This window comes from Megalopta genalis, chromosome 3 (assembly GCF_051020955.1).
Source record: "Megalopta genalis isolate 19385.01 chromosome 3, iyMegGena1_principal, whole genome shotgun sequence".
Classification (NCBI taxonomy): Eukaryota; Metazoa; Arthropoda; class Insecta; order Hymenoptera; family Halictidae; genus Megalopta; species Megalopta genalis.
Genome location: NC_135015.1, coordinates 33,167,740 through 33,193,367, shown reverse-complemented (window position 1 = coordinate 33,193,367; position 25,628 = coordinate 33,167,740). Strand labels below are relative to the sequence as shown.

General features: G+C 48.5%; 5 protein-coding genes across 9 annotated transcripts; 1 reads left to right on the top strand and 4 right to left on the bottom strand.

The window, feature by feature from the left end:
• Positions 1–111: 111 nt before the first annotated feature.
• LOC143259240 (DDB1- and CUL4-associated factor 10 homolog) lies at positions 112–5,716 on the bottom strand. Of its 2 annotated transcripts, XM_076520670.1 has the most exons (6): positions 4,951–5,716; positions 4,719–4,832; positions 4,283–4,652; positions 3,983–4,198; positions 3,277–3,435; positions 112–3,204 (listed from the first exon to the last, which is right to left on the bottom strand). In XM_076520670.1, the coding sequence occupies exons 1-6, from the start codon at positions 5,154–5,156 to the stop codon at positions 2,329–2,331; spliced, it is 1,941 nt and encodes a 646-aa protein (XP_076376785.1). In that variant the 5' UTR covers positions 5,157–5,716; the 3' UTR covers positions 112–2,328. The 2 variants fall into 2 exon arrangements, with proteins under 2 accessions (XP_076376785.1, XP_076376784.1); XM_076520669.1 differs by having other exon boundaries at positions 112–3,435; positions 4,951–5,713.
• Positions 5,717–6,332: 616 nt separating this feature from the next.
• Positions 6,333–17,083, bottom strand: St2 (Sulfotransferase 2). Its single transcript, XM_076519487.1, has 12 exons — positions 16,883–17,083; positions 16,701–16,797; positions 16,341–16,642; positions 16,185–16,279; positions 15,832–16,122; positions 8,237–8,414; positions 7,975–8,178; positions 7,805–7,901; positions 7,549–7,705; positions 7,365–7,485; positions 7,112–7,206; positions 6,333–7,041 (listed from the first exon to the last, which is right to left on the bottom strand). The coding sequence occupies exons 1-12, from the start codon at positions 17,073–17,075 to the stop codon at positions 6,730–6,732; spliced, it is 2,142 nt and encodes a 713-aa protein (XP_076375602.1). The 5' UTR covers positions 17,076–17,083; the 3' UTR covers positions 6,333–6,729.
• knk (cytochrome and DOMON domain-containing protein knickkopf) lies at positions 9,160–14,131 on the bottom strand. 2 transcript variants are annotated; one of them, XM_076520667.1, is made up of 12 exons: positions 13,882–14,131; positions 12,657–12,879; positions 12,472–12,580; positions 11,555–11,793; positions 11,324–11,492; positions 11,135–11,246; positions 10,925–11,061; positions 10,719–10,854; positions 10,461–10,650; positions 10,040–10,395; positions 9,855–9,962; positions 9,160–9,688 (listed from the first exon to the last, which is right to left on the bottom strand). In XM_076520667.1, the coding sequence occupies exons 1-12, from the start codon at positions 13,955–13,957 to the stop codon at positions 9,501–9,503; spliced, it is 2,043 nt and encodes a 680-aa protein (XP_076376782.1). In that variant the 5' UTR covers positions 13,958–14,131; the 3' UTR covers positions 9,160–9,500. The 2 variants fall into 2 exon arrangements, with proteins under 2 accessions (XP_076376782.1, XP_076376783.1); XM_076520668.1 differs by having other exon boundaries at positions 12,657–12,876; positions 13,882–14,129.
• On the top strand, positions 14,296–18,123 carry LOC143259244 (uncharacterized). The gene is made up of 6 exons (XM_076520679.1): positions 14,296–14,693; positions 14,795–14,870; positions 14,932–15,171; positions 15,227–15,354; positions 15,438–16,149; positions 16,228–18,123. The coding sequence occupies exons 1-5, from the start codon at positions 14,660–14,662 to the stop codon at positions 15,692–15,694; spliced, it is 735 nt and encodes a 244-aa protein (XP_076376794.1). The 5' UTR covers positions 14,296–14,659; the 3' UTR covers positions 15,695–16,149; positions 16,228–18,123.
• LOC143259237 (uncharacterized) lies at positions 18,028–24,659 on the bottom strand. Of its 3 annotated transcripts, XM_076520662.1 has the most exons (4): positions 23,687–24,651; positions 19,624–23,618; positions 19,369–19,543; positions 18,028–19,220 (listed from the first exon to the last, which is right to left on the bottom strand). In XM_076520662.1, exons 2-4 carry the CDS (start codon positions 23,500–23,502, stop codon positions 18,997–18,999), a joined length of 4,278 nt encoding a protein of 1,425 aa, XP_076376777.1. In that variant the 5' UTR covers positions 23,503–23,618; positions 23,687–24,651; the 3' UTR covers positions 18,028–18,996. The 3 variants fall into 3 exon arrangements, with proteins under 3 accessions (XP_076376777.1, XP_076376776.1, XP_076376778.1); XM_076520661.1 differs by having other exon boundaries at positions 19,624–24,653; XM_076520663.1 differs by lacking the exon at positions 18,028–19,220 and having other exon boundaries at positions 19,375–19,543; positions 19,620–24,659.
• Positions 24,660–25,628: the final 969 nt, after the last annotated feature.

Here is a 25,628-nt window from a genome sequence, read left to right as displayed (position 1 = left end):
CCGACGAAGGGCGATCTTTCTCAAGATCCTGAAGGTAATAATAGATCGCTCGCGAGAAAGATCGGCGAACGAGGGGTAGGGGGGAGGACCGACGCAGGGACTCGAGATGCGGACGTTAAGCAATGTTTTATTGTATAGAAAAAAAAAGAAAAAAAAACAAACAAATCTTACAAAACAATCAGCACACTAACTACTGTACACGATCGTACGTTGTCATGTAAGATGTCATGTAAGAGGGCGCGAGCGACGTCGATCAGCTAGCCTCGTCAATTACCCCGGAGGCAATTGTCGACTGGAACTGGCGATGGGCGAAGATCGGGCTCCATTTCCGGTCCTACGCAACGAGTCGCCGCCGAATCCATGGGGGGGGGGGGGGAAGTGTCCTCGTTCTGGTGGTCTTCGAGCGGCCACCGGTTCTTCGTCGCACGAATAACGGTCGAAACCGTTCCAATGAACAATTGCACGGTACATCCGATTCTTGCACGATATTCCCCGAAATTGACAAAAAAACGCCTATCTTCCTCTTCACCACTCTTTCTCTCCCTCCCTTTCTCTCTGTCTCACATGCACACACGAACCACGCTACTCCACCTCCTCCTCCTCCTCCTTTTAAAAGTAGAGTCCCACTTACGAACGCCGTTCCTTATTACACATATTATTATTACACGTATGTATCTAAGTCGACGATATATTTACATATGTTACACGACACTTCTTCCCAGCCTTAACGATACAAACTCGCTGAAACTATCGACGCGTCATGAGTCTTGCGGCTCCGAAAGGGTTGCGTCCCGATCCTGCTCCGAATCGAATCGATTACGTTTGTGTTACGATCGCTCTGACGGCTATTACAAAGAAGGGTACACGTGTTCCCATTCCTCGAAACGATTCTTCTCCATTCGCCTCGATCTCGTCCTCGACGCTGCTCTTGCCACTCTTTTTCACTCTCTCTCTCTCTCTCTCTCTCTCTCTCTCTCTCTCTCTCTCTCTTTCTCTCTCTTCTCTTTCAACAATTTTCGCTGGTTTCATCGCGCTTACAGCTAGCAACGGCGACTGCGGCTAAGAAATTGAATACTAAACGGTCACGCCGACGCGTTCTTGAACAAAGTTGAGTACGAGCTACCCTTTGGCGAGGGTAAAAACGATCCAGCATAATTTCGACTGATTATCGTAAGCACGAGCTTATCGACGGATCGAGGAGCACGGAGTTTGATCGAGATCTCCGCTCGTGGAGAAATCGGGACGAATCGGGGGGGATGATCGGATCCCCGTGGAATTCCACCGGAAGTATGTACAGTTCTGCGGGAGGAATGTTTCTGAGATACAAGTTTCAAGTAAATTGCTTGCTCCGCGGCGATACAAAAGACAAGTACTCTGCCGTGAAAATTCTCATCGAGATTCATGTATGTGTGTGTGTATACATGTGTTTGTGTGTGTGTGTGTATAAGTGTGTTTATGTACTCTGTTTATCGGAATCCGTGGAAAACACTATGCTCTCGCTAGGGGGAGAATTTGGACTGCATGCTGGTGAGTTTGTTCGGGAAAGAAAAAAGCGAAAACAGAAGGGAGAAGAAACGGCAAATCATGTACACTGTCTATACATGCACAGGGTGTCGTCCCGTACCCAGATGATCCTGCGATTCACGCAAGCTAAAAGCATAGAAGTCGCATCTTTTCCGTGCGAAAAGATTATGTTCTATGCTCTTGACTTCATTTTGTGCAGTCACCCTTTCCTAGGGTGCACCATAGGGGACATCCTGTATGCGAAGGGCCCGGCAGCAGGCGGAGGGAAATTCGAAGAGTGATCGAGAGAAGTATCTTTGTGATTTCGGTCTCAAGTTTTTCTGACGATTTCGTGGCAGCCAAGATCCAATCTTTTCGAACTATCGAATCTACTTCTGTGAGATCGCCGCGCTGATCCTTGCCTCGGATCCAACATAAACAACTATTAATTTAAAGACTGGCTGCTGGAAGATCAGAATTGAGTTATAGAAAAATCCACCAATAGCGACAGCGAGTACGGGCAGTAGCATAGCATGTGAAAGAGTTATTCCGACTATTGGCGAACCAGTTAGCGACACGAAAATTGACCCGAAGTCCCAACATTTCCCTTCCGATCCTTGCCTCGAGGAACCCACCCCTGAAATTCTCCCCAACCTGTCGCCTAGCCCATTGTCCATTGGGTCGTCGAAGAATACTGAACCCCGAACTAATCTTTGCGTCAGCAAAGTCAGACCAGTTTGTTCTCATAGAATCTCACCGACGACCCAGTAAATGGAGCGTAAAGATTTGTTCCCTAGAGCCGGATAATTCAAGAAGCTTCGCGTCTTACTGAACCACCGGCTCGTGCCACACGATTTTCCCGCTGAGGCAACCAGAGACGAGAAGGCAGTGCCTCGGTGAGAACTTGGTGCTGACCACGATGCCGGAATGGCTGACGGTCGTGGCCAGCTCGTGCAACTGCACGGACTCGAACGGAGGAACGCAGTTGGAGAGCTCCGAGCAGTCGTTGGAGAACGCTAGCAACCTGACACCGTATCCGAACGGCGAGCAGATCAGTCGTCCATCAGAGGAGAAGCACAGCTCTTTGATATACCCGGAACCCACGTTCGGCTCCTCGATATAGTGAGTCAGCCTGGGCCTGTTCTGGTGGATCATGCGGTTCCTGGGTATGGCGTACATGGTCTGCTGGCCCTGGCGGTTCTGATTCTGGACCCGAGTTCTGTCCCCGATGATCACGACGGTGTTGTTGCTGGACCGGGAGAGCCAGTCTCTCTCCTGCCGCAGCCTGGCCTCTCTAATGGCTACGTGAGCCTCCCAGACATCCGTCGTGCTCACGTGGAGCTCGATGTTGCCGGAGGAGAAGTTGTCGATCATGTTCGGCCGGATGTAGTTGTCGTGCGAGTTCGGCCTAGACGTGCTAAAGTCCAGCACGAAGTCTCTGTCAGCTTCGATCGAAGCCTCCTCGTGTAGACTCTCGTTCTCGCTCGTATCGTACACGTCCCTGTCCTCCTGCCTGGCGTCGTCCCTCTCCCTGTCCCTCTCTCCGGCCGTCCTGGCGTCCGAGGAACCCGAACTCGAACTGACCTCGACCCCAAGGTTCGCTCTATTGGCGCTGCTCCTATCCAGACGGGGGATCCTCGACTGCGACCGTGAAGGTCGACGAGAAGGACCGAACCAGCCAATCCTCGACGGTCTAGGGGGCTGTTGAGCGTTCTCCGATGAGCCATGCGAGTTCGAGCTCGCGTCCGACATCGTCGTGTGCAACACCCTTACCCGCCTCGGACTCTCTAACAAGAAGGACGATGGCGGCTCGTAGTCCTCGAACTCCTCCACCGACACGTCGTTGAATTGCGGCCCCGACTCCTCACCCTCTTTACCCTCGTCTTTGGAAGGCGGCAAATCCCGCTCTTGGATGTCGTGAATGCAGGTCCACTGTGATCCAAAATCGTCTACGTTAGATGGAGGACACCGTTGGGTGTTTAGATATCCTCCATATGATTCGATTTCGAGCTACTGGATTCAAAGGTTTTCAAAGTCTCCCGTATAACGCGTATTCCTGTGATTTTCGCTCCAAATGAGGACAGAAGATAGATAGAAGTACGGCAAGTCTTCATAAGTTTAGACAGGATAACTTTTTTAATAGGCGTTATTACGATCTGTAGATTTTTCTTCAGTCGATTTGCTGAGCCCAATTTTGTAAAAATTTGAAAGCCTGATGTTAATGAATGCAATGGTCTAACAAGACCATCGACCTTGAATACCTGTTGCAATAATTTATGGCCAGATTCAGATCAAGCGTGGAAAACAGAATCGAAATGCTAAATTGAATAATCTTTGTCGGACACAGGCTGGGTACATTAAATAATGAATATATGTATAAATAAAGTAAACAAGTATGCACAAAATCAACAATCAATAAATCAACAGTCAATAAATCAATAGTCAATAAAAAAAATTATAGAAATTTGTGCAAACGAACCTCTGACTTCTCCCCGTTGCTGACGTTCCTCGACAGTGCACACCATCCCTGTGGATGCACCTGCAGGCTGGATATTATCTCTGCGTCATCTCCCGCCGGGAAATCGGTTAAAAATTCTACTCTGTTGTGTGCTCGTTTATGGGAAAACAGGTGCGTGAAGCTTGCCACATACGGTATGGTTGTTTGAGAAGACTGCATCAGCCGATATATGTTCGGCTGAAATTGCAACATTATTTGGTTACAAGCAAGATACTAGAGATAAACGTTGTTCATCCAATCAACACCGCAAGTTAAACTTACCCGAAATCCAGCCAGGTCTTGAGACAGTGTTCTCAATTTAAGGTTGTGAATGATAATCAGGTAACCAGAAGTGGTGCTAATCAACATCTTACTCGCGTCTGGACTAAGTCTCGTTCGCATCAATCCATTTGTATGGAAGACACGAGTGTAGAGAATACTATTTTCGGTAAATGTGTTGATGTCCCAGGTATATATGCTACCATCGAATCCGCTCGTCAACAGCAGGCTGTCCTTCGGACTATACTCGATGTTCTTCACCCAATTCGTGTGGCCATAGAGCGTACGAATCCGTTGCTTCAAATTCCTTGCATCCCATAGAGCTACAGTGCTGTCATCTGAACAAGTTGCAAACATACGCTGATCTAAAAATCTATTAGAAAAATTATTAGAACTCTTATGTCGACTCGAATATCATTCTCAAACGAGCGATATGCACCTAACACAATTGACACAGTCGTCGTGAGCATTTTCTATCGCATGGATTAATCTCCTCCTCAGGGGATCAAACATTAAAATTGTTTTTCTCTCGCATGCTGCCAGCAGAAGAGATCTGAAATATAGCAGAAGATTCATTACCCCAAAATCAATCGTTTATTTCTTCATAAGTACATAGAAATGTAAATCATAGATATAAAACAATATGAATAAAGAACAAAGAGAATACTAACCCATCTGGAGAATATTCCAAGTTAAAAACTCCTCCGTGAGTGGCGGACCCAGTACCGGAGAGTGCATGGTCCCAGGAGGTTACAGGCTGTATGGAGGAGTACAGACTCTTGTGAAAGCGATCGGCATGACCCAGAGGAAAATTGATGCCCAGCTCGCGCTGCCTTAACCACAGACTGTTCGGTTGCCTGGTTCTTATCTTAGGCATTTCACCCAGGTGTGAAGTTCACCAGCATTCAATCCAATATGATCAGCGGCCCAGAAAGCATGGAACACTTGGTGATCAAAACTTAGAGGAGGGATCAATCTCTGAGGTCTTGTTGGGTGCTTGATCACAAACTGCCAACGGATCGTCGTTGACGTCGAATTCGAGTCGAATTAATTTTCGGTCGGGCGAGAGATCACGATATATATCTCCGATACAATAGATCACATCGGTGCCCGTTTATGGGAAAACGATCCGGGTATTTGAGACGATCCTGTAGCACTTGCGACTGCTTAGGTTAAGCGCTGCGCTGCGAGTTGCGGTCCTTGTTACACGTGACTCTTGACAGACGCGTTTATGTTTTTTCCAAAGCCGATGTTCCACGATGGGACAGTGATTGCCGTAAATTATCGACTGAAGTGTCAATGCCGCGTGCAATGTCAGACTCCGGAGGGATTTTAAAGGAACTTTAAACACCTGACACAACACGAATCAACGCCATCTTTGCTTTGACATCCAACGTCGTGCGTGTCGGGAACGTTGGATGTAGTGGCTCGGCGCCACTCTTGAAATATCGCGACGGACAACAAGTAGTTTCGCAGCCCGCGAACAAGAACTAATCAATGAAACCAATCGTCGTCCCCTTCCTTTAAATGTCCATTGTGCCGCGTCTTTCTCTACTAATTATCTTCGTCTTCCAATTAAGTCAAATTACATTGTCGCCATCAGAAAAATCGAACCGCTCACTTTGGACCGCTACAACTTTGAATAGAATCATTATTTTTTCATAAAATAATTCTTTTCGAGGGACATAGAACTTCGACGAATGTATACAAATCGTAGTTCTGGACTAAATTAATATTTTTGTATGTGATAATATTATCGAGTATATTAACGAAGTATGAAATTAAGAAACTATTAAAATTCAGAGTTTCAACAACTGCTTAAAAATCGTACAACTGGATCAAGAATATTTGAGAACGGATCGCAAATAAAACCACACTGTTCTCCATTCACGTCCAATGCAAATTGACTATGCTAATTAGCAAATCGTCATACTAGACCACACCTGCGGCTAGCTTTTTATCCTCCGGTTTTCCAGTCCAACTATTACATGTACAGATGAAGCTTCAGTTATATCAATCCACCGCGGACGCTGTAAAGGTCGTCTTGGTCTCATTGTCTCGTAACAATTAAATCTTTATTTGTAGTGGTCGCATTTACCAACAAAGTAACGAAAAACGGCGGAAATCAGTGGGCATTAATAGAAAACCGGTCTCCCATTGTGAAGGAAACGTTTCCATCGGCGGTCGCAATTGAGAAACTGGAGGCGTTAATTAATTTCCGCCGCGAACACGTCACGCGCATGCTTTCCCTTAATCGTCTAATAAATTTTTCTCTTTACGAGCAAACGCTTGCAGGACGAATGCACGTTGTTCTACAGATATGCGTGCATCCGTTGCATAATATATTTATTATACATTGGTCGTCGCGTCATAACGAGAAATATAATTATCTTGTATATGGGTCCGGCGCAAGGTCTACACACACAGATTACAGTATCCAATTTGTCCATTCATTCCTCGTCGCGGGACACGGAATACTTGTCGTAATCAAGCCCGCTGCCGCTTAGATGTCTCTCCGTCCATTTGTCGAACCTTTGGGACAGCTCCGGGGACATGTAGTTCTTCCAATCGCCGACCTTGCCCTTCCTGAGGAACTTGTTGTCCTCGGGCACGTCCTTCTGCGGTATAATGTTCTCCAAATTGATCGCCGGGTTCGTCGCCATCTTAGAGAAATCGAGATGCTCGCAGAGGCCCTTGATCTGCTCCTCGGTCACGCTCTTGCCCAGGAACTTGGCAGTCCTCTTGATCGCTTCCGCTTGGTTCTGCAAGCAGATTAATCACTCGAGAGACACCTGTCGCCGCGCGTCATCGCTAATTACAAGACTCTCATACCTTTTTCATCTCCTCGTACGTTAGGAACAACAGGTTGCCGTTGTCCCTCATCGACCAGAACTTGAGCACGTGCTCCCAATACGACCCCATTGGTTCTTGAACAGAGACACAACGATGGATCGTCGATAGACCTCGCGCATTTCTGACAAAAACAAGCTTAGACTCGAAGCAGACTGGTTTTTTGTTGCTCGTTGCAACGATCGAAAGAAGAAACGTTCGATAGGAAGCTTTTGTAGGTTTTCTCTGCACTCACGGTCGCCATTCAGGAACAATTCAGCGAAGTTATCGAAGCTGCCCGTGGCGTTATGGAATGTCCTGCAGTAGTGGTAGAAGCTGACGCAGGTGTCTTTCGGGTTCCTCGAGACGTAGATGATCTGAAAGCATCGCCTCGTGAGTATGCGATCGTTTCTTCTCTATCAGCTCGTGGAAATCCAGACCTTCGGTTTCTTCTCGTTGATCTGTCGTGGTAGAAGATCGTAAGGCAGATGCGACTTGATGTATCTGGGGCGGGGCATGTTCACCACGTTCGTCACCGAGTCGCCTAACTTCGCGAAGAAATCGACGTAGTTCCCGGAGACCATCAGGCTCGATCCTCTAAACAAACAGCAGTTCCGTTTGCTCTAATCGGTCTCCCATTCGCGTTGATCGAAATCTTGCGGACCTATAATAATCGTAGAACTGTCGGACACTTACTCTAGCAATGGATTCCGCAGGATGATCATGGTCCGCGCTTTTTCGTAATTGAAATCGTTCGCGATACACCAGACCATCTCCTGCGCCCAATGGCTACCTGTGATGCACGAGCAGAAATATTCAGAACCTCGTGATAAGAGTGACTAGCATTCGTACAATTCTGAAGTTACCGGTGCGCGGGAAGGACGTCATCCAAACGTCGTCCTCGTAGATCTCCATGTCCCGGATCCTGGTGGCATAGAAGACGAAGTGAGGGGGCAGAACGGTGTGCCCGGGCTCTACCCTGAGGAAGCTGGACTTCACGCCGAAGATTTTATCCAATTTCGCGCCCGCATCTCCCTCGATCGTGGCGAATGTGATTGGCTTCGTCTCCACTGAAAGAATTCGTAATTAGAACGCGGGGCGACCAGGCTTTCTCGATCGATTGCGCACTTGACAAGGCTGCTCCGATCAACCGACGTGTATCCTTGGACAGAAGAGGTGTTCGCGCGGCTACAGTTTCCGCAGAAATGTCCGACGCCTTTCCTCTCGGCAATCGTGCCAAGCTCTTTCTTTTCTTTTTTCCTTTCGGCTGGAACAACTTTCGATTCCGGAAATATACCGCAACATCCTCTTAAGCGACTCCCATGGTCCCGCGGAGAATCACGCCGGCGGCCACGATTTCGCAAGCAAAATAGCCGGGTATCGTGCAAGACGCGTGGCTACACGCAATTCCTCGTTTAACGTCCTGTCGTAGGATAATATAAGACAAACAAAATCGAACGTTCGATCGAAATGTCTTACATCCTGATTTTATTTACTTTCTCGCCCGGACAGATTTCACTTTCGGAGAAAGTCGCGGCGTTCTATGTAAGAAATCATCCGGTTCGAAACTACCTCGACGGGATCATGTGACACATTTGGGTTTAGAGACTAAGCGAGGCTGGTGGTTGGTTGGTCGTACGGAATGCATCCGAATATCTGATTTCTAATCGCATATTTTAATGCTCGGCGTCGGCGTTCGATAAATCCTGCTGACCTGATTTTTCTCAGGAAATTTTAATGCTGTCGTTTTTTGAAACCTTTGCAGAACGCGATCTTACTGGAACTATAAATAAAGCTTTAACTTGGAATAGTTGATAATCGAAAATACCAAGAAGATGGGACGAGTGATAGATCTAAGAAAGATGAAAAAAGGCTACAGAGAGAGAGAGAGAGAGAGAGAGAGAGAGAGAGAGAGAGAGAGAGAGAGAAGTAAGAAACGAAGTGTCGAAGAAAAGCTGGGAAGAGGATCCTCTAATTTGTTTCCAATTTCTAGCAGATACAGGGAGATAGTCGATTTGGTACCAGGAGAGTCCACAGGACAAGATCGAGTATTTGTACGGGTAAAAAATAATGTTTTATTTCCATCAGAACAATTCGATTAAAACTAAACACGTCGTAACGTTATAAAACTGTCTAGAAAGTATGATAGTAATCGTGACTTGTGTGCGTGCAGATTGTTAACACGTGATTAAATAATGAATGCAGCTAAGATAAATAAACTACCATTAAATAATCGAAGATCGATGATGTCAGCGTTCTATACAGATGAAATTCTTCCGTCGTTTCTCGTGTAGGAACTAAACGATCTACGCGATCGAAATCTCATCTTATCAGTCAGCTTGCGTTCGCATAGCGAGGAGGAGCGATTAATCTCAGTACCTTATATCTAATTCTATAACAAACGAAATAACACAGCCGTCAATCCAGCGAACAACGACAGTTTCAATGCGACACCGTTGCTTCTCAAGTAAGCGTCCACCACGTGGATCTTCCAGCCCATGTTCGCGTGAGTGAACGAATTATAGTAAACGGTGTCCGGCCACGTGGAGTTCGGAGTGACCTCCAGGACGCCACCATCGCCTGTTAACAAATCATCTTTTGTTCAACAAATACTAAGACCTTGTCCGCATCTATCCTAAGCCTACAAAATTATTCGTTCCTTTGCTCCTCTTCTCTGTCTTCTTAATCGGCTCTATAATTAAAAAAGTCACACGGACATCATCATTAGAAAGTCGTGGCTTCTTACCTGGTTCACAATTGTGCACCAAGGATCTATTGAAGTGTCTGAACGTGGTAAAATCATCGTCCAGTCTTCTATCTCGCTCGTCGTGCTTGCTCAGGCATAGTGGACCAACTGGAACAAGCATTCTTCGTCAGCGCGTGCAAAACAATAGTCTTCGAACACATAAATCGATGAATCATGTTACCGACCCGCGGTTGGTCTTGGCTGGCCACGTCTGGTGAACTCGACGCCGGCGAGTACTCTAATTTTGCTCTGCGCAGCATCGCTCAGTTTGTCGTAGCCACCGTGGGGTTCGTCGGTGATGATCAGAGGATGATACAGGTTCGAGCTGTGGGGATTATTGCCGCCGTGGACCCGGAAATTATAGGTCAATCCTCGACGAAGGTACAGCTCAGGAACCAGTTGACCCTCGATGTACCAAGCCAGGCCTGTGGACGTTTGCCCTGTCATTCCTTGGTAGCCCTTCTTCCCTCCGGACGGACCGATGGTTGCCTTGAACGTTCTGATGCTTCTGTCGAATATTTCCGCCTTCTCCCACGGCTCCCTGTCAAGCAAACATGCTAAATTAATCTTTCTCCTATATCACAAAATTAATCCTAGATCACTTACACCAAGGCCTCGTCGTTCTCGGTAAAGTCCATGCAAGTGTTCTCAGGCTCTTGCCGAACCAGTTCTATTTTCAGATCACTTTTAGGGTACAGATCGTGGAAGGTCGGCTCCTGTTTCTCGTCCAACCTGCCCAAAGCCCAGATAACGTACACGGGACGATCCGTTGGGTACTCTTTGTCTCCTGCGTCGGCTGGAATAAAAAAGATCCTCGTCCAAACCTCCTCTTCACCACTTTTCGATAAACAGTGCTAAACCTACATGAGGTCAAGGTTCGTCTGTAAGTGATGATGTTGATCCCGTCTACTCTGACAGCGGTGTACAGTTGGTTGTTGTCCAGGCCGCCGAAGACCTCGTCTCTGCAGACTCCTCTGTACTGTCCAAGAACCTTGCCGCACTAAGCAACAGAAAAGACGAGATTACGCTACCGAAGAAAGACCGTCTTGCCTTCCACGTTCAAAATATACCGGTGCTTTCGCGGTGACGTTGTAATCAGCAGCGTATCCTCTCGTCCCGTCCATGTAAGCGACCACAACGTCCGAACCTTCCATCTGGCTAGAGGTCTCCGAGCCAGAGAGTCCGAAGGCCATGTACTCGTCCTCGTCTGAAAACCAGCAGCGTTTCATCGGCATGAAGAAAGGTGAACCGAAAAGGTTCGCTGAAAACGAGGTACCTACCAACTTGACCAGCCAGCTCAACGGTGATCTGCGGCCCGAATATCTCCCAACTGACTTGGAACCGCTTGTGGAGTTGAACGCAGTTCGGCAGGGCGTGCGCGTGCTTGATCACCTGTGCTTTGTTTCACGTTAAACGCCACCGTCCCGTTCGAATCGCGAAAACAATAATGAATGAAAAGAGCATGTTACCTTCACGAGCGAAGGCGGCACGTTCAAGCCATCGGGAATGATCACGGAGCCGTAGTTCGATTTGCTCTTCACGTCGAACACGCTCAGCCAGTCGATGTTGAACACCGTCATGTCACCGGGCAGCTGGATCACTATGTCGTCGCCTTTGTACGCGCGAATGGGATCTAGACTGATGGAGGGAACGTGTCAACGTGGAGACCTTGAACGGTCTTCGAAAAAGCGCACACTCACTAGCCGTATTCATCGGGAACCTTCGTCCCTTTGCTGGAAGGCTGCGGACCGAGTCCCACCCAGAAGTAGGTGTCGGTTCCTTGGCCGTCGTAGGTGAATTCCGGGATCTTGATGGTCTTCGAGTCCACGATCGCTATGGATCCCGAGGACACCCCGTGCGAGCGTTTCGTTAGCTGCGAGATCTTCTGCGGCGCCGGGGGATCGAACTCTTCGGGAATGTAGACGTCGCCGAACGTGTTCTGATCGGGAAATGATGATGTAATCGCTATTTACGGTTCTAAATAAATTTTATGCGTGGATTTAGCCATCCGCATTCGAAGCTATTTCGATTCTATTGGGTTGGCAACTAAGTAATTGCCGATTTGTTCGATGAAATAAAAAATTTTTTTTTACTTGGAATGAAGTTTATAATCTGTAATGTATTTTCCATTTTGTTCGATGACCTTTTGCCATCTCTCTGACAACTTGAAAATTCCACGCTCGTAGAAAGTCTGATCCTTTTCGGCCAAAAACTGAGTCAAGTGAGATTTTACAGCGCGTCATCGTCATTAAAAGTTTTACCACGAAGGGAGTTGTCCAGGGATCGAAATAAGTGGTAATCCGATGGCGCGAGATCAGGGCTATATGGTGGGTGTAACATCAATTCCCGATCAATGTCCATCAATTTTTGCCGAGTGGACAAAGACGTGTGCGGCCTAGCATTGTCCAGTTGCTAACATTCACGGATAGTAAAAAATAACATAATAATAATAATAATAATAATAATAATAATAATAATAATAATTTTATAATATAACATTTACGGATATCATAAAAATGGGAGTGAGAGACATCTCTAACTGAAATCGGCAATTACTTAGTTGCCAACCCAATAGAACGAGAAAAGATAAAAATGTTCGGAACAGGTGATGATTTACCTGGCTGCCCAGGTCGTAGATGGCGAACCATTTTATATCGGTCACTTTCTTATTGTCCGGCAAGGTCAGAGTGAAGTCCTTGTTGAAGTACCGGTCGAGGATGTTCGTTCTGAAACAGAGGGCCGTTTAATTCTCCGAGATTCAGAGGATTACCAGTTTCCAGGTAACTTGGAGATTGGACTAACTTCCCCCACTCGTCGGGCACGATGAAACCCTGAGGCCCGGGTCGGTTCGACGCCCCGGCCCAGAAGAATGTGTCGGCCCCGTTCCCATCGTAGTTGAAGGACGTCAACAGCAGCGTGTACTCGTCGACAACGTAGACGTCACCGGACACCTGGTGATGGTACGCGTTCAGCTTGCCCAGGTACTTGCCCCTGTATACCTCGTCGTCATCCTCAGCGGAACCTGCTGATCGTTCGATCGTGACTCACGGATCCTGCGACGACGATCGCCGATCGGGCGAAATTTATCGGTCGATCGGAACGGCCGTGAAATCGCGCGAGCTCTTTGCCTCGCGTGAAAATCGTGGAATAAGGAGAAAAGGGGAAAAAAAACGCGCGGCGATCGCGATCGTGAGAACTGGATCGCTGCGTTCTAAATTGGATTTTCACGCCAATGTAGGCGCAAATTGGCGGTGAACGTCGTCGACGATTATCTTGCCGTTCTCTAGTCGTCGCACAGGTAAAATGGAACACAGTGGAACAAAAGCGGACCGCGGATATAATAAAACCCGAGTTACTAATTAAAATTTATTAATATATTGTAGGTTTTATGCGAAATGTCTGCGTCGACAAAAGAATTGCCTGCGTCGATTGCAAGGTGCAATTATTTTCTTAACAATTTTCGTAATTAAAGTTCAGTATTTTTAAATTCTTCAAACGTTTTGATCGTTTTACACGCGATCCACGCGTTTTTGTTATAAATGCATAAAATCCACAGTCCATTATCGAGTATTACTTTTAAAATACGTGGCTGAACATGTAAAACATTGTATGAAACGCAATCTGGTGTAAAGCGAACGATTCTTGGTCTCGGAAATTCCCGAAAACCGACGGCGACAACTGCCGACGCGTGGAGACTTCAACGCCGCGCAAGGAGAGATCGCACGGCGCTGTCGCCGTGCGATCGTTATCGATCACTCGTAGTCGTACGATTTTCTATTTTTATCATACCTATATCACCCACGATCATCCGCGAATCCGTTCGAATCGGCGATTCACGGGTAATCCTTCATTATCGCAACGAATTCTTCGATCGTTCGGCAAAAATGTATGCAAAACCATTTAAATCGATCATACTACCAAGGTCGTCATCGAAACGAAAATTTCTGCGGTTCTTTCCGAAAATGGCACAATCTTTGACTGACCTATCGGCGGATCACCCGTAGGCAGAGCGTTGAAACGAACGTACCACTGGCAGATATAAGCACGCATGCCAGCACAGTCGCGAGAACCCTTGTTATCCGTCGCCTCGTAACATCTGCCATCGCTTCATCTTCCTCGTGTCTTCGGCAACTCTTCAAGAACTGTCGCGGCAGGTCCGGTGCACGGTCCCGTTCCCGCGGATGCACATGGAAGCCCGAATTCCGATTCGAAAGTGCGAGGAGGATGCGTCGGGAATGCAACGAGCGTCGCGGCACTGCAATGGACGCGGCTCCGACTCGGTCTGAGCGGCTTCGGGCCTCTAGAAAGTCGACTTGGCTGGCCCGAACGGTTAGTATGGTTGGTATACCGTTCTCCGGCTGCCTTGGCACGTGTTCCCGAGTGTCGGGGAGAAAGTGTGCGTGTGCTCGGAGAGGCGGTTCTCGAGCGCGATCCACGAACGCGCCGCGGTGTCACTGGACTGCCGTCCTTCCCGTGGTCACTAACTTGGAATGCGTGTCAGGAAAGGAAGTAGACGAGTGACTAAGGGCCCGGACGTTCCGTTCGTTTCCGAATAGCTGTCCGATGATCGAGGAAGCAGCCGCGGGATCGCCGGCGATTCGATGGAAACGAAACGGTTCGACGAACAGGCCGTCGGTTCGGACACGGTCGTTTCATAAATGCGAGTGCAGCGTGTCCTTGGACGATTAAAAACCGCGGATCTTTCGAGGACGCGGGCCACGCCGCGGAGAATAGCATGCGCGGGATGTTTGATCGATTAAGCTCGGGCGCGAAGCAACCGAGCTTTCGCGAGCAGGATTCTCGCGATGACGAGCGCCGAGCTCGAGGGAACCCGACACGGTGAGCTTTCGTTAACGAAATTGCCGAAACAATGGTTTCCTAAGATTTATCGAGATTACGCGAAACGGTCGAGGAAGTGATCGGTAACTTTATTCGCGCAGATCCCGAGGAAGAGCAGTTCATCCGGATGCTGAAGTTCGCCAAGTTCAAGAAGATCAAGGAGTTCCTCTCGAAAAAGTGAGTCGATCTAACGGGATAATTGTACGAGATCTTCGGAGAATCGAATTCGTGGTTGCAGCCGATCGATCGACTTGCGGTACCCCACGGAGAACTTGAAGACGCCTTTGATCGCGGCCATCGATCGCGGGGATCCGCAGATCTTGTCTCTTCTGCTGGAGAAAAATTCTGCGGACTTGGACGAGACGATCACGCAGCCTTGCGGCAGGACTGCCTTGATGTACGCCTCCTACGCTTCGAGGGATCCCGAGATGTTGCAGGTGCTTTTGAAAAAGGGCGCGGATCTTCGGAAGACGGACATGTAAGAGCGCGGACGCTAGGACGGTGATTATCGAATTTTTATTAAACTAATGCAGCAGGGGCTGGACTTGTCTGCGATACGCTATCGTCGGCGAACGTTCGAAGAACGTATCTCTTCTTCTGGACTCCGGTGTACCTATAAATCAGCGGGATTCCCAGGGTCGAACGGCCTTGATGACTTCCGGTAAATAAGATCGACGCAAATTCTCACCGGTTTTGGTGAATCGGTGCGCTTTGTCAATGGTCAATCGAATTTTATTTATTCAGTGTACCTCTCGAACTTGAACATACTGATGCTGCTGCTGGACCGCGGTGCCGAGGTCAACTCAAGCGACGACAATGGTCTCACAGCCCTTCAGCTGGCCATTCTGTCGAGAAAAAGGGACGCAGCTATCGCCCTGATGGAGAGAGGGAGCGACACGAGCGTGCTCACCCCGAAAACGAAAGCTTCGATCGGTGAGCTGAGTAGAACCGCCATGCCCAGAGTTCTTCGATGCATCGAACCGAAACTGAGGATGCTGTAGCGAAGCTGGGGAACCTCTAGGATCATTTCGATCAAGGGCGCCGTCTACGTTCTAACTTCCTAGCAGCCAGTTTATATTACTTATATTCGTCCCGGAGAAGAAGACCTCGACAGAGTAAAACATAATTTGTAGATTTAGAAGAAGAGATTCTGCTTAGAAAAGTATTCCTTCGTGTCCCGGTCAAACCGCTCGACGACATCTTCGGCCATCTCTCCCAGCCACTGGTTCACCTTGCCGCTCCGGAAGAAGTCGCCGTCGACGTCGATCAGCTTCAGTTTCCTATTCAACTCCACCGCCTCTTCGTAGTTTACCGAGCGATTCGACTTCATGTTCTCGAAACTGAGATGTTTCATCAGCGTCTGCACCTTCTCCTCTGACATCGCATTGCCCAGAAACGCGGCCGATCGCCGGATCACCGAAGACAGGTCCTGAATTTCAAAGCGTTCTTCCCACCGGTATCCTCTAAAACTGTTAATCAAGATTTACTCACAGATTTCATGTCCTCGTATTTCAGGAATAACACGTTCGGATAGCTCCTTCTGTTCCAGAATCCTAGAACGTGGTCCCAGAACGGCGCGAAGCACACTGCCGAGCAGAAAACAGAGGGTCAGACCAGTTCGAGGTTGCGCGACCTTCCGCGCCGTACCTTTCCCGCCCAAGAATAGGCGGCAGAAGCTGTCGAAATCGCCTCGGTAGCCTTCCAACAGTCTGCAGTGGTGATAGTAGGAGACGCAGGTGTCCTTCGGGTTCCTGGCAACGTAGAGGATCTTCGGGTTCTTCTCTCCGGTCCGAAGCTGGCGGGGAAGCAACCGGAAAGGGAGATGGGTCTTGATGAATCGCGGGCTCGGCTTGCCGTTCACGTATGCCAGGCTGTCCGAAACCAGCTGGTGGAGCTGCACTTCCGGATGCCGAGGTATGATCGTCGTGTAATCGAACAGTATCGAGTGCCTGATCGAGAACAAGCGTTACCATTTCGACCACGAAGTTCGGCCAGCTCTAAACTTACTCTAGAAAGGGGAACCTTTCCGGCAGAAGGACCTCGGCACCCTCGAAGTCCAAGTTGTTCGCGATGCACCAGATCATCTCCTGCGTCCACGTTGTTCCTGATTGATACGGACAATTAACGCTTTGGCCATCGGGAACCTAGCCCGCCGGTAGCTAAAGGGTTAAAAGGGCACGGGGAGGTACCAGTTTTCGGAAAACTGCAGACCCACACGTCGTCCTCTCTAACTTCAAATTCTTCGAACGCCTTCGCGAATTCTTGATATCTCTCCGGCAAACAGACGCCGTTCACGTTCACGTAGCCTTTCCGGAACTCGTTCGTGAACTTCTCCCGCAGAATCCGTTCCAAATCCGCGGCTGCTTCGACCTGGGCCGTCATTCTTCCGTGCGCCGGCTTCCGGACGTTGCGAAATGTCGATCGTTACTTGTAATGGTCGTTGATCAAAGCGGCGAGAACTGATTTCGCAAAAATCAGCCGTGGCATTCAAATCGGCGAGGATTCTGTTGTTCGTTCGAACATGGACCGTTCCCTGCTTGGCCAGAACTGGCTGAAAGTTCCCGCTTGTTCTTATATACAACGTGCAACGATTAAGACGAAACGAGCTCAACGGTGTTAAGCGAGTTTTCTTTCCGCTTTTGTGGAACAAGGCCGATGATTACGGTTACTTTTTTTTCCTGGGAACCGACCGTTCCACGCGCAAAATGCCCTCCAATTCGTGAAAACTGTTTTCACACGAGGGCGATCAAAAAATAAATTGTGCAAGCGACTCGAACGTCCTTTTTAAAGGCACACATAAACGCTGCAGAATCACAGCAAACTTTGTTTCGAATGTCAAGTTTTTCCATCAGCATGTTTCGCCGCGTCTCCTCCTGCTTCTCGTGCTGGCGTTTCTTCTGGCGAACTTCGTTCAGACGAAGGTGCCGTTTCCGAAGCCACTCGCGAATCTCCTCGTCGGTGACCCTTTTCTGCGTGCAAACTGAACAGAGAATAATCCCCCTTTTAACCTATCGATCCTTCGCGTCGATCCACGACAATAAAAACATCATTTGACAAAAAAGGAACTGGACACATAATCCCCATAACAGCGTGTTGAAATGAAAGTCAATGCGGAAATCGAAAAAATCTCGTTGTCAGAACTCGAAGGGTTGACAAATGAAAAAGGAGAGCCTTCTATAGAGGTTTCGAGCCGACGAAACAGAGTTAACAAATCGGAATGTCTAAAGAGAAATCGTTCGCGCATACACGCAAAAAGATCGAGCTTTTTACACAATCGCCAGCGTAACAGGCCTGGGTTAGGTGATCGTTGAACGCGAAGAAAGAAGGTGGCGGATATTGTTGTACGGGTTCACTTTATTCTGAGTAACCGGACGAGTATAATCGTCATACAAAAAAGGTAAAATATTAGAAAAATTCAAGGGGGGGGGGGACTATATGTATATCGTCTAAGTCTTACGGGTAATAGAAGGATTGTGTACTGTGATTCAGGTACTAACAACTACTTTCGTTGTTTTTAAAGCATCTCAGTTTCCAGCGTACCGTAATTCGGTCACGCCTGCGAGCGATTCTCCGGGTCCTCGCGGTCATTTTACCAGTAAAACGCCTCGAAAATGCTCCTAGTCCGCTTGCTACAACAGGCTTTTAACCCCCCGTTGTATCAGATCTAACGCACGTGCAACGTCAGCTAAATATATCCTTAGTACGAAAATAACTTGGCAAGACAAACTTCTTTATATTTGATATATATAAATATCGGCAGAATCTAGGCACAAACCGTGTCGAACAACGCGATATAATACTTCAACTCTTAGCTATGCTTCGGGCACCTAAGGTCCTGCTTCTATCGACGTTTCAAGGCGTCCGAGGCGCAACTTAAGATTAAAAACGAACGTTAACGGACTGCAGATCGTTATGCGAACTCTTGATTCTCGTTCTCAACAAACGTTCAAAACAAAGATAAAAATTTCTTTCGTAAAACATAAAATAATAAAAATAAAATTTCATTGCCAACGATCACGTCGAACGATCTCTCCTATATTTTAAAATGCAAAACGCATAAGGATCCATAGTCTAGTTATGGACATTAACGCAAACAATAATACGTATTATGCACTGTCGCGAAACAAAAAAAAACAAAAAAAAAAACGTGTGTCCTAAGATTGAGATTCAATCTCTAGCCTTTCTCGCGGCGAGAGAGTCAAAACTACTTTGTACGTTTCTATATCCTTGGTCGAGTCGGAGGACTGCGATTCGCTAATTGTCCGTCGGTCGACTCTGAACGAGCGCCGATCCTTCCCCAACGTTACATGTTGGATATCACGCTGACACTTTGGGACAGGTCCACCTGGCCCCGCAGCACCTTCTGCTGCAGCTTCTTGCAGAAGATCTTGGCCATCAGCATGTTTCGCCGCGTCTCCTCTTGCTTCTCCTGCTGGCGTTTCTTCTGGCGAACTTCGTTCAGACGAAGGTGCCGTTTCCGAAGCCTCTCGCGGATCTCCTCGTCGGTGACCCTTTTCTGCGTGCAAACTAAACAGAAAATCCCCCTTTTAACCTATCGATCCTTCGCGTCGATCCACGACATAAGGTGAAATAAAGACATCATTTGACAAAAGAGGAACTGGACAAATAATCCCCGTAATAGCGTGTTGAAATTGAAACGAGATTGACTGCTTACCAGTGGGCTTCGAAGACGTCTTCGGCGACTTCAATATGCTGGATGTAGTGGCCATGGCGAGTAGCTGAATCCGCTTCTCCTTCCGCAGCTGGCGCAGATGAGATATCTCCGACATGTATTGCCTTCGGGTCTCTGCGTTGCTAACGAAATCCGCCTTGTTTCTCGTCAGATAGTCCTGCGATCGAATTTCGCATAATCGATTGATTTCAACGAGAGATTCTAAACGGAATTCGAAAAGGAATGACCCGTACCAACCTGCAGAGTGTCCTTCCGAGGCGAGTTCTTGCTCGTCCCAGTCCTCTTCACCATGTTACAGACACAGCCTTCGATTTTGCTCCCATTAACAGCACGGTTCTTTAATGGCACTTTGTCCTTTGTGAACGACAACTCGTACGCGACCGCTTTCGGGTACGTCTGACAGTAATTGTCCTGCTTGCCAGTTTGCATGGCAGTCTGCGTGGCATTGCATCTCTTGCAGTATTTACAGATCCGATCGGAATCGCCCGCTGCAGGATGTCCCCTGGTGTAAGACCCCTCGCACTCGCATTTCGAGTTGTTTTGTACTTTGTGCTGTGGCCACCCGCGGACCGGTCGATCCTCGGCTTCCAGCCAGCGGCCACAATGATGGCCATTGCGCATGACCTTGTTGCCAACTCTGTTCTCGCAGAAACAGTCGGTGGAACACTCGCACAGCTTCGCGTGACCATTCTGCTCGAAGTTGGAGATGTATCCGTCGTTCTCCTGGCGGTACCTTGAGTTGGCTCTGAACGGCATTCGGCCCTTCTTCGCCTGGTTGCTCTCGCAGTCGCAGACCGTCGCACAGTTGCAAGCTTTCCCGCTCGCATCCTCCCTCCTCTCCTGAACACAATACTTCTTCTGACAGTCCCCGCATTTGGAAACGCTGTTGGTCTCCGAAGTCTGAGTGGTCGAGTTGGTCTGGCAGCTCTTGGACAATGGCCTCTTGGTCTGCAGCTTGCAGTCGCATGTATGCTTCGACTTAGAGGCGTTGATCTGATTTTTGGTCTCCTTTTGTTTCAGCTGACTGACTTCCTTTTGCCTGACCACCTCGGCCGAGCTGACGCTATCATCGTTAACGCGATTCACCGTACGCGAGTCAACGGGACTCTCCTCACGGCATACATCCGTATTCTTGTACACCGACTGCACGTTGGATTGGTCCTTCTGCTCCTGCAGGCAGTACACGCAAGCAGACACCACATTCTGAATAGCGCAGTGTTTGAGACACTGACCAGCCTCCGTGCTGCCCTTACAGCTATTCTGAAATTGCATCGCATTGTGCGCAGGACATTTGATATAGTGCACGATCTCCGACTGTATCAACGTAGGGATCGTCGAAGCTTCTTGAGGATCAGTTTGAACGCCGGTGTTCACCAGCTTCAAGGTCGAATGGTGCATGTTCGTGGCAGAGACGATCTCGCCGCCGGTCTTCGAATGTGCGCTGGTAACGTTGGTTGCGGTCTGAGCGCAGCTGTTGCGCTTCCTGATGCGTTGCACCACGCTGTTGGCTCTGCTGTGCGATCGAAATGCTGCCAAGTTGCAGTGCGAGGACCAAGGCTCGTCCATAGAATTCGCCTGACCATCGGATTCGGTCCTGCGCAAGTAATCGTCCTCTCTGACGCAACCGTGAGCCGGTTTCGACTTGAAATTGGTGGATCTTGACTTCCTAGGCGACATCCGGGGCCTCTCGACCCTGCATGGTTCTTCAAGGAGCTTCTTCAGGTTGGACAGATGGCTGATCTCGTTGGTGATCCAAATCAGCTGGTTCCTCTTCTCCATCTCCGCGTAGCTGACCAGTTTAGAGTCTCCTGACTCGGAGTTCCCGCATTTCTTCATCTCGAACTGTCTTTCCGACAAGGTCGTCAGTAACCTCCAATCCATTTGCTCTTCGGTATTGCTGGAACGGACGTTGCCGGACCTTCTGTTGTTCAACACCGCGTCCAGCAGCATCCTGTTATGGTCTGCTGGCGTGCTGTTCGACAAACTGGAGTCTTCTCTCGAGATCTTGCACCTGTCCTGCACGCAGAAGATGTCCTGCGGCTTGGCCCCCTTGCGGTTTCTCTGCGGGAAGAAACACTCTGAGCTCTCGCTCTTGTCTGGCTCCGTTTGAGTGTTGCTACTTCGTCGACAGTCGTCCGACCTCAATCCCATCCTCGCTTTTCTCCCGTCAGTCTCGGTTCTATCCGTATTCTTGTCAATCTTGTCGCTGCTGCTACCTAAAACGTTCTTACCCATCACTCTCCCGCTTGCCGCAGCCTTGCGTCCACAAGCAGCACTCTTCTGATGATTCCAATCCCCCGACGAGTCGCTGGTAGTGTGCTTCTTGGTCAGAGCCTGCAGGATCTCCGTCCTGTACACTTTATTCCTAGCATCGTCCGGGTTCCAAGGCACATTATCCTCCAGATTATGTTCGATCTTGTCATCGGTGTACTTTGCAGTGACGAGTCTCTTGACAACATGATGAATCAGTCTTTTCCTTACGTCCTTGTCGCACTTGTTCGCATCCACAAGACTCTTCAGGATGTTCACGCTCCGTTCCAGGTCTCTGACCAAGCTATCCGAGTCACCCCACAACTTCTCGTTGATGCTGGAACTGGTGTTCGGCAAGGTAGACTGCGACCTTCCTGTGTCAGTCGACGAGACGTGACTACCACTGCCATTAGGTACGTTCTCGTAGACATGACCTGGAAAGTATTCAAAGCTGTTCGCTCTTCCAGTTACATTTTCAGCTTCTTCTCGAGGTGTCTGTGTCCCAGAGCCGTTCTGAGAAGGCTCCGAGCAGCTTCGTCTCGCTTTGCGCACCCTGCTAGCTTCCCCAGGCTCTTCGGCTCTCTGCTTTCTTGGACTGGGGACCTTGTAGGTACCCCTGGAGCTCTTCATCGCCGCAGTCATGCTCCTCTGCAAACTGGTTCCTCTCTTTGGTAACGGCGGTTTCTCTTCGTCAACGACGGAGACCTGGACGCCGACGGACTCCTGGCTGCAGGCGTGCAAGCTCGTCTGTATCACCTTGTCGCAGGTGGAGGGCTTGTTCACTATCGTAGCGATGGACGACGAAGAGTTAAACATCAACGGCAGTCCAGCCCTGTTTCTTTCTCTCGCGTACAGATTCAGCTCGCTCTGACTTCTTTTCAGCGTTAACTTCGAGACTGGTATCGGTAACGTGTTCATCGAGGTACTCTTCTTCAGCGGCGACAACGGCGGACACACGTTCTCCTTGTTCGGTTTGCTGACCGTCCTCCTCGACTCCGCCTGCTTCACGGCAGGGATCTTGAACAACGGCAGCTTCGGTGTATCATTGCTCGTAGCGGAGTCCTGTTGCTTCGAGTTCCTCGGCAACGACCTCTCATTCACGCTTAAGTTACCGCCCGCTATAACTCCGGGTAAGTGACTTTTTACTATAGGAGTGATCTCAATCTCGCTCTCAGAACCTGAAATATTCCCCACCAGAGGAGTGGAATTGGCGTCGGGCGCCAACGTTTTCGCGCTCCTCTGCGTCCCTGCAAGCTTGCCAGAGATTCCAGACTCGGTGGTACCTTCGGGATCTAATCTTAAAGCGGCCGAGCAACCTCTAGCTAAAGCCATGCGCTCTATAGTACTTAAGTTTTTGTCACCTTGCTTGTTCGGGGGCAGAGTGTTGTAGTAACCAACGTCCGCGCCATTGTCCCATTCGAGCGGCTTATGAGAGGCGATGCTAGAAGTAGGGGAGGATACTTTGCGCTCTATGGATTCTGTCAATGTCTCCGGTATCTCGTGCTTCTCTTCAGGAATGGTTTCGGGTGTGTTGCGTTTCAAATCTGGCGACGGGGACTCTGAGTTCGAGAGCTGCTGAGCATAGCTAGCCGAAGAATCTGCATTGGAAGACTGCCCTATGAGCGGAGGTCTGACCCATCGTCTTCTCTCTCTGGGGACGCAAGAGCGCAAGCTGTACTCTTCTCCAATGCAGTCCTGGCGTCCAGCAGCCAGCTTTGGGTTTAGCTTGCATATGCTGTAATAATATTTAATGGCTTCCGGCGTACCGCTGGACGCGGGTAATGAAAAGTACTGATCCAGATTCGCGCTCTGAGAGTATTTCTGATAGTATTCCATTACCTGTGTCGAGAGGCTTCTGTTTACCATGCCCAGTCCCAGCTTCGGCTGCGAAGCCGTCACTTGGTGGCTCTGCCATGGTGCGGTATCCGAACTGCACACAGGATTATCGATCGTGCGCGATTCTCTGGGTCGAGACAGATCCTCTGAAGCATCAAAATCTCTCAGACGACTTTCGGGCGGGTCATAATCCATAATCACCAGCTACAAGTACCTGGTCATCTCGCGTAAACAGTCTCGGACGCTGTCACATCGCGTCGAGAATCGTTTCCGTCGAGCAGGACTGCGCGCAAACGGGCATTGTTTCTGTCTTCGCTCGACTGTATAACGATTTAATCGAAAGGGCACAGTTCGAGGAAGAGGTTACGACGCTATCCGAACGGACACAACACCAACCCAGTTTGGCGTAACAAAACTCTCGGAGAGCTATTCGAACGTTTAAATAGCCTCCGCTGTCGGCATTCTCCTGTATTTTGCACTCGTTTCAAGCACTCGACAGAGAGAGGCTCTGACACTTCACGATTATCTCGCACGAAAACTCTAATTATTGTTTACATTTCCTCGAAAGCGCAATCGTAAATTAGCGGCAGCGGCGAGCAACACGCTCGCGTAGTATTCCACTCACACACGCACAGGGATGCCATCTAGCTGAACGCAGCACTGCGCTGCCATTGGCAGAGCACGATGCTATTCGTTGGTGCGTTTCTCGGCCGCAAATCGTTAGTGCGGCACTTTCCCGCTACATAGTTAAAGACCCGTTGTCAAACGCGATTGAATCGGGGAAGGAGAAGTGCGCGTCTTGAATTTAAATTTATAGCCGTTCGATCGATAGGATCAGTTGATTCTGTTCGTAAATTGATCAACGTTCTTAACAATCGATTTCGGTAGCGAGAAGTTGTACAATTATAGTCTTTCAAAGTGATACATATTAAGAATCGCGTGTTCAACGCTAATCGCCTTTGAACAACGAGGATAAGGAAGGAGATCTTCGACAAATAAGAAACAATTTCAAGCAGAGAGAATCGACGATGCGAGTACTTACCGCGCGCGCGCGCGCGCGCGGTGATGAGAGACTGTTCTGCAGTCTTCCCGTTGACTTCGCGCAAAGGTAAGTAACAATTACTACAATGCACAAATTTTAAAGCAACACGCGCCAAAAATCCTTCATTTGCGTTGCGTAAAAAGTTACTGCCGCGCCATCTACGGTGTACGGTTGGTTCAGCATTTTGCCGCGACTGGCGCTAGCTGCCGGCTTGAAACTTTCGTATTACGCTCAAATTGACATTGTGGCGCATCTGCGCGCAGAACGCTGTACCAAACGTCGAATAGCTTTGACGTTTTGCCACGGATGGCGCTGAACAACGTATTGGCAATTTTTCAAATTATTTACCAAGTTGAATTAAAATATCAACTAAAAACACCGCGAATCGTCATTTTTCACGAACGGTGATCATCTGGAAAAATTGTATAATTTACCGGGAATCATTTTAACAGATGCTCAGCTATTATTCTTCCGCTGTTGGTTGTATATTTTTTAATTAACAACTATGAATGGGATGCCTTCGATGGAACGTTCCATCGAAATGGTTGAAGAGCCGTTTTAGCTAACACGTGATCGAACGAACATTTCACGCGTAAATAGAAGGTTCGCGAATATAATGTGCTAGTCAAATTTATATTTTCAATCTCTATCGAAGCAGTATTTTTAATTAACCGACGTTATTCGCGTTTGCTCGCTATCGCCTAGCATGATGTAATAACAGGTACTATGAATGACGGTATTGCTTTCCTATGCAACGTTGGTGGCTCCTTAATTTTAGACCACGAAATAAATTGTATTCGCGCGTCTTCGAGATCCGCGATTCTCGAGGCTGCTCCGATAGCTATTTTTAAACGATCGTCCAACAATCTTAAATCGTCGAAAATATTCTTCATACAGATACGTCATCGAATCGATACAAAATTGTAGCACGTCCAATGTTTCATCATTCGGTCTACTTTTAGAAATGCGTTGATATTTCAGGAACCGCGTAATCTTCCTGTTCGTAATTCAGGTACTGCAGTTATCGTAATCTTTGTTTTCGTTCTCTCGTAAATACTCTCTCCGATCTGCTCAAAAACAGTTGCGATTACAACCGTCGCAGCATGTTATCGAC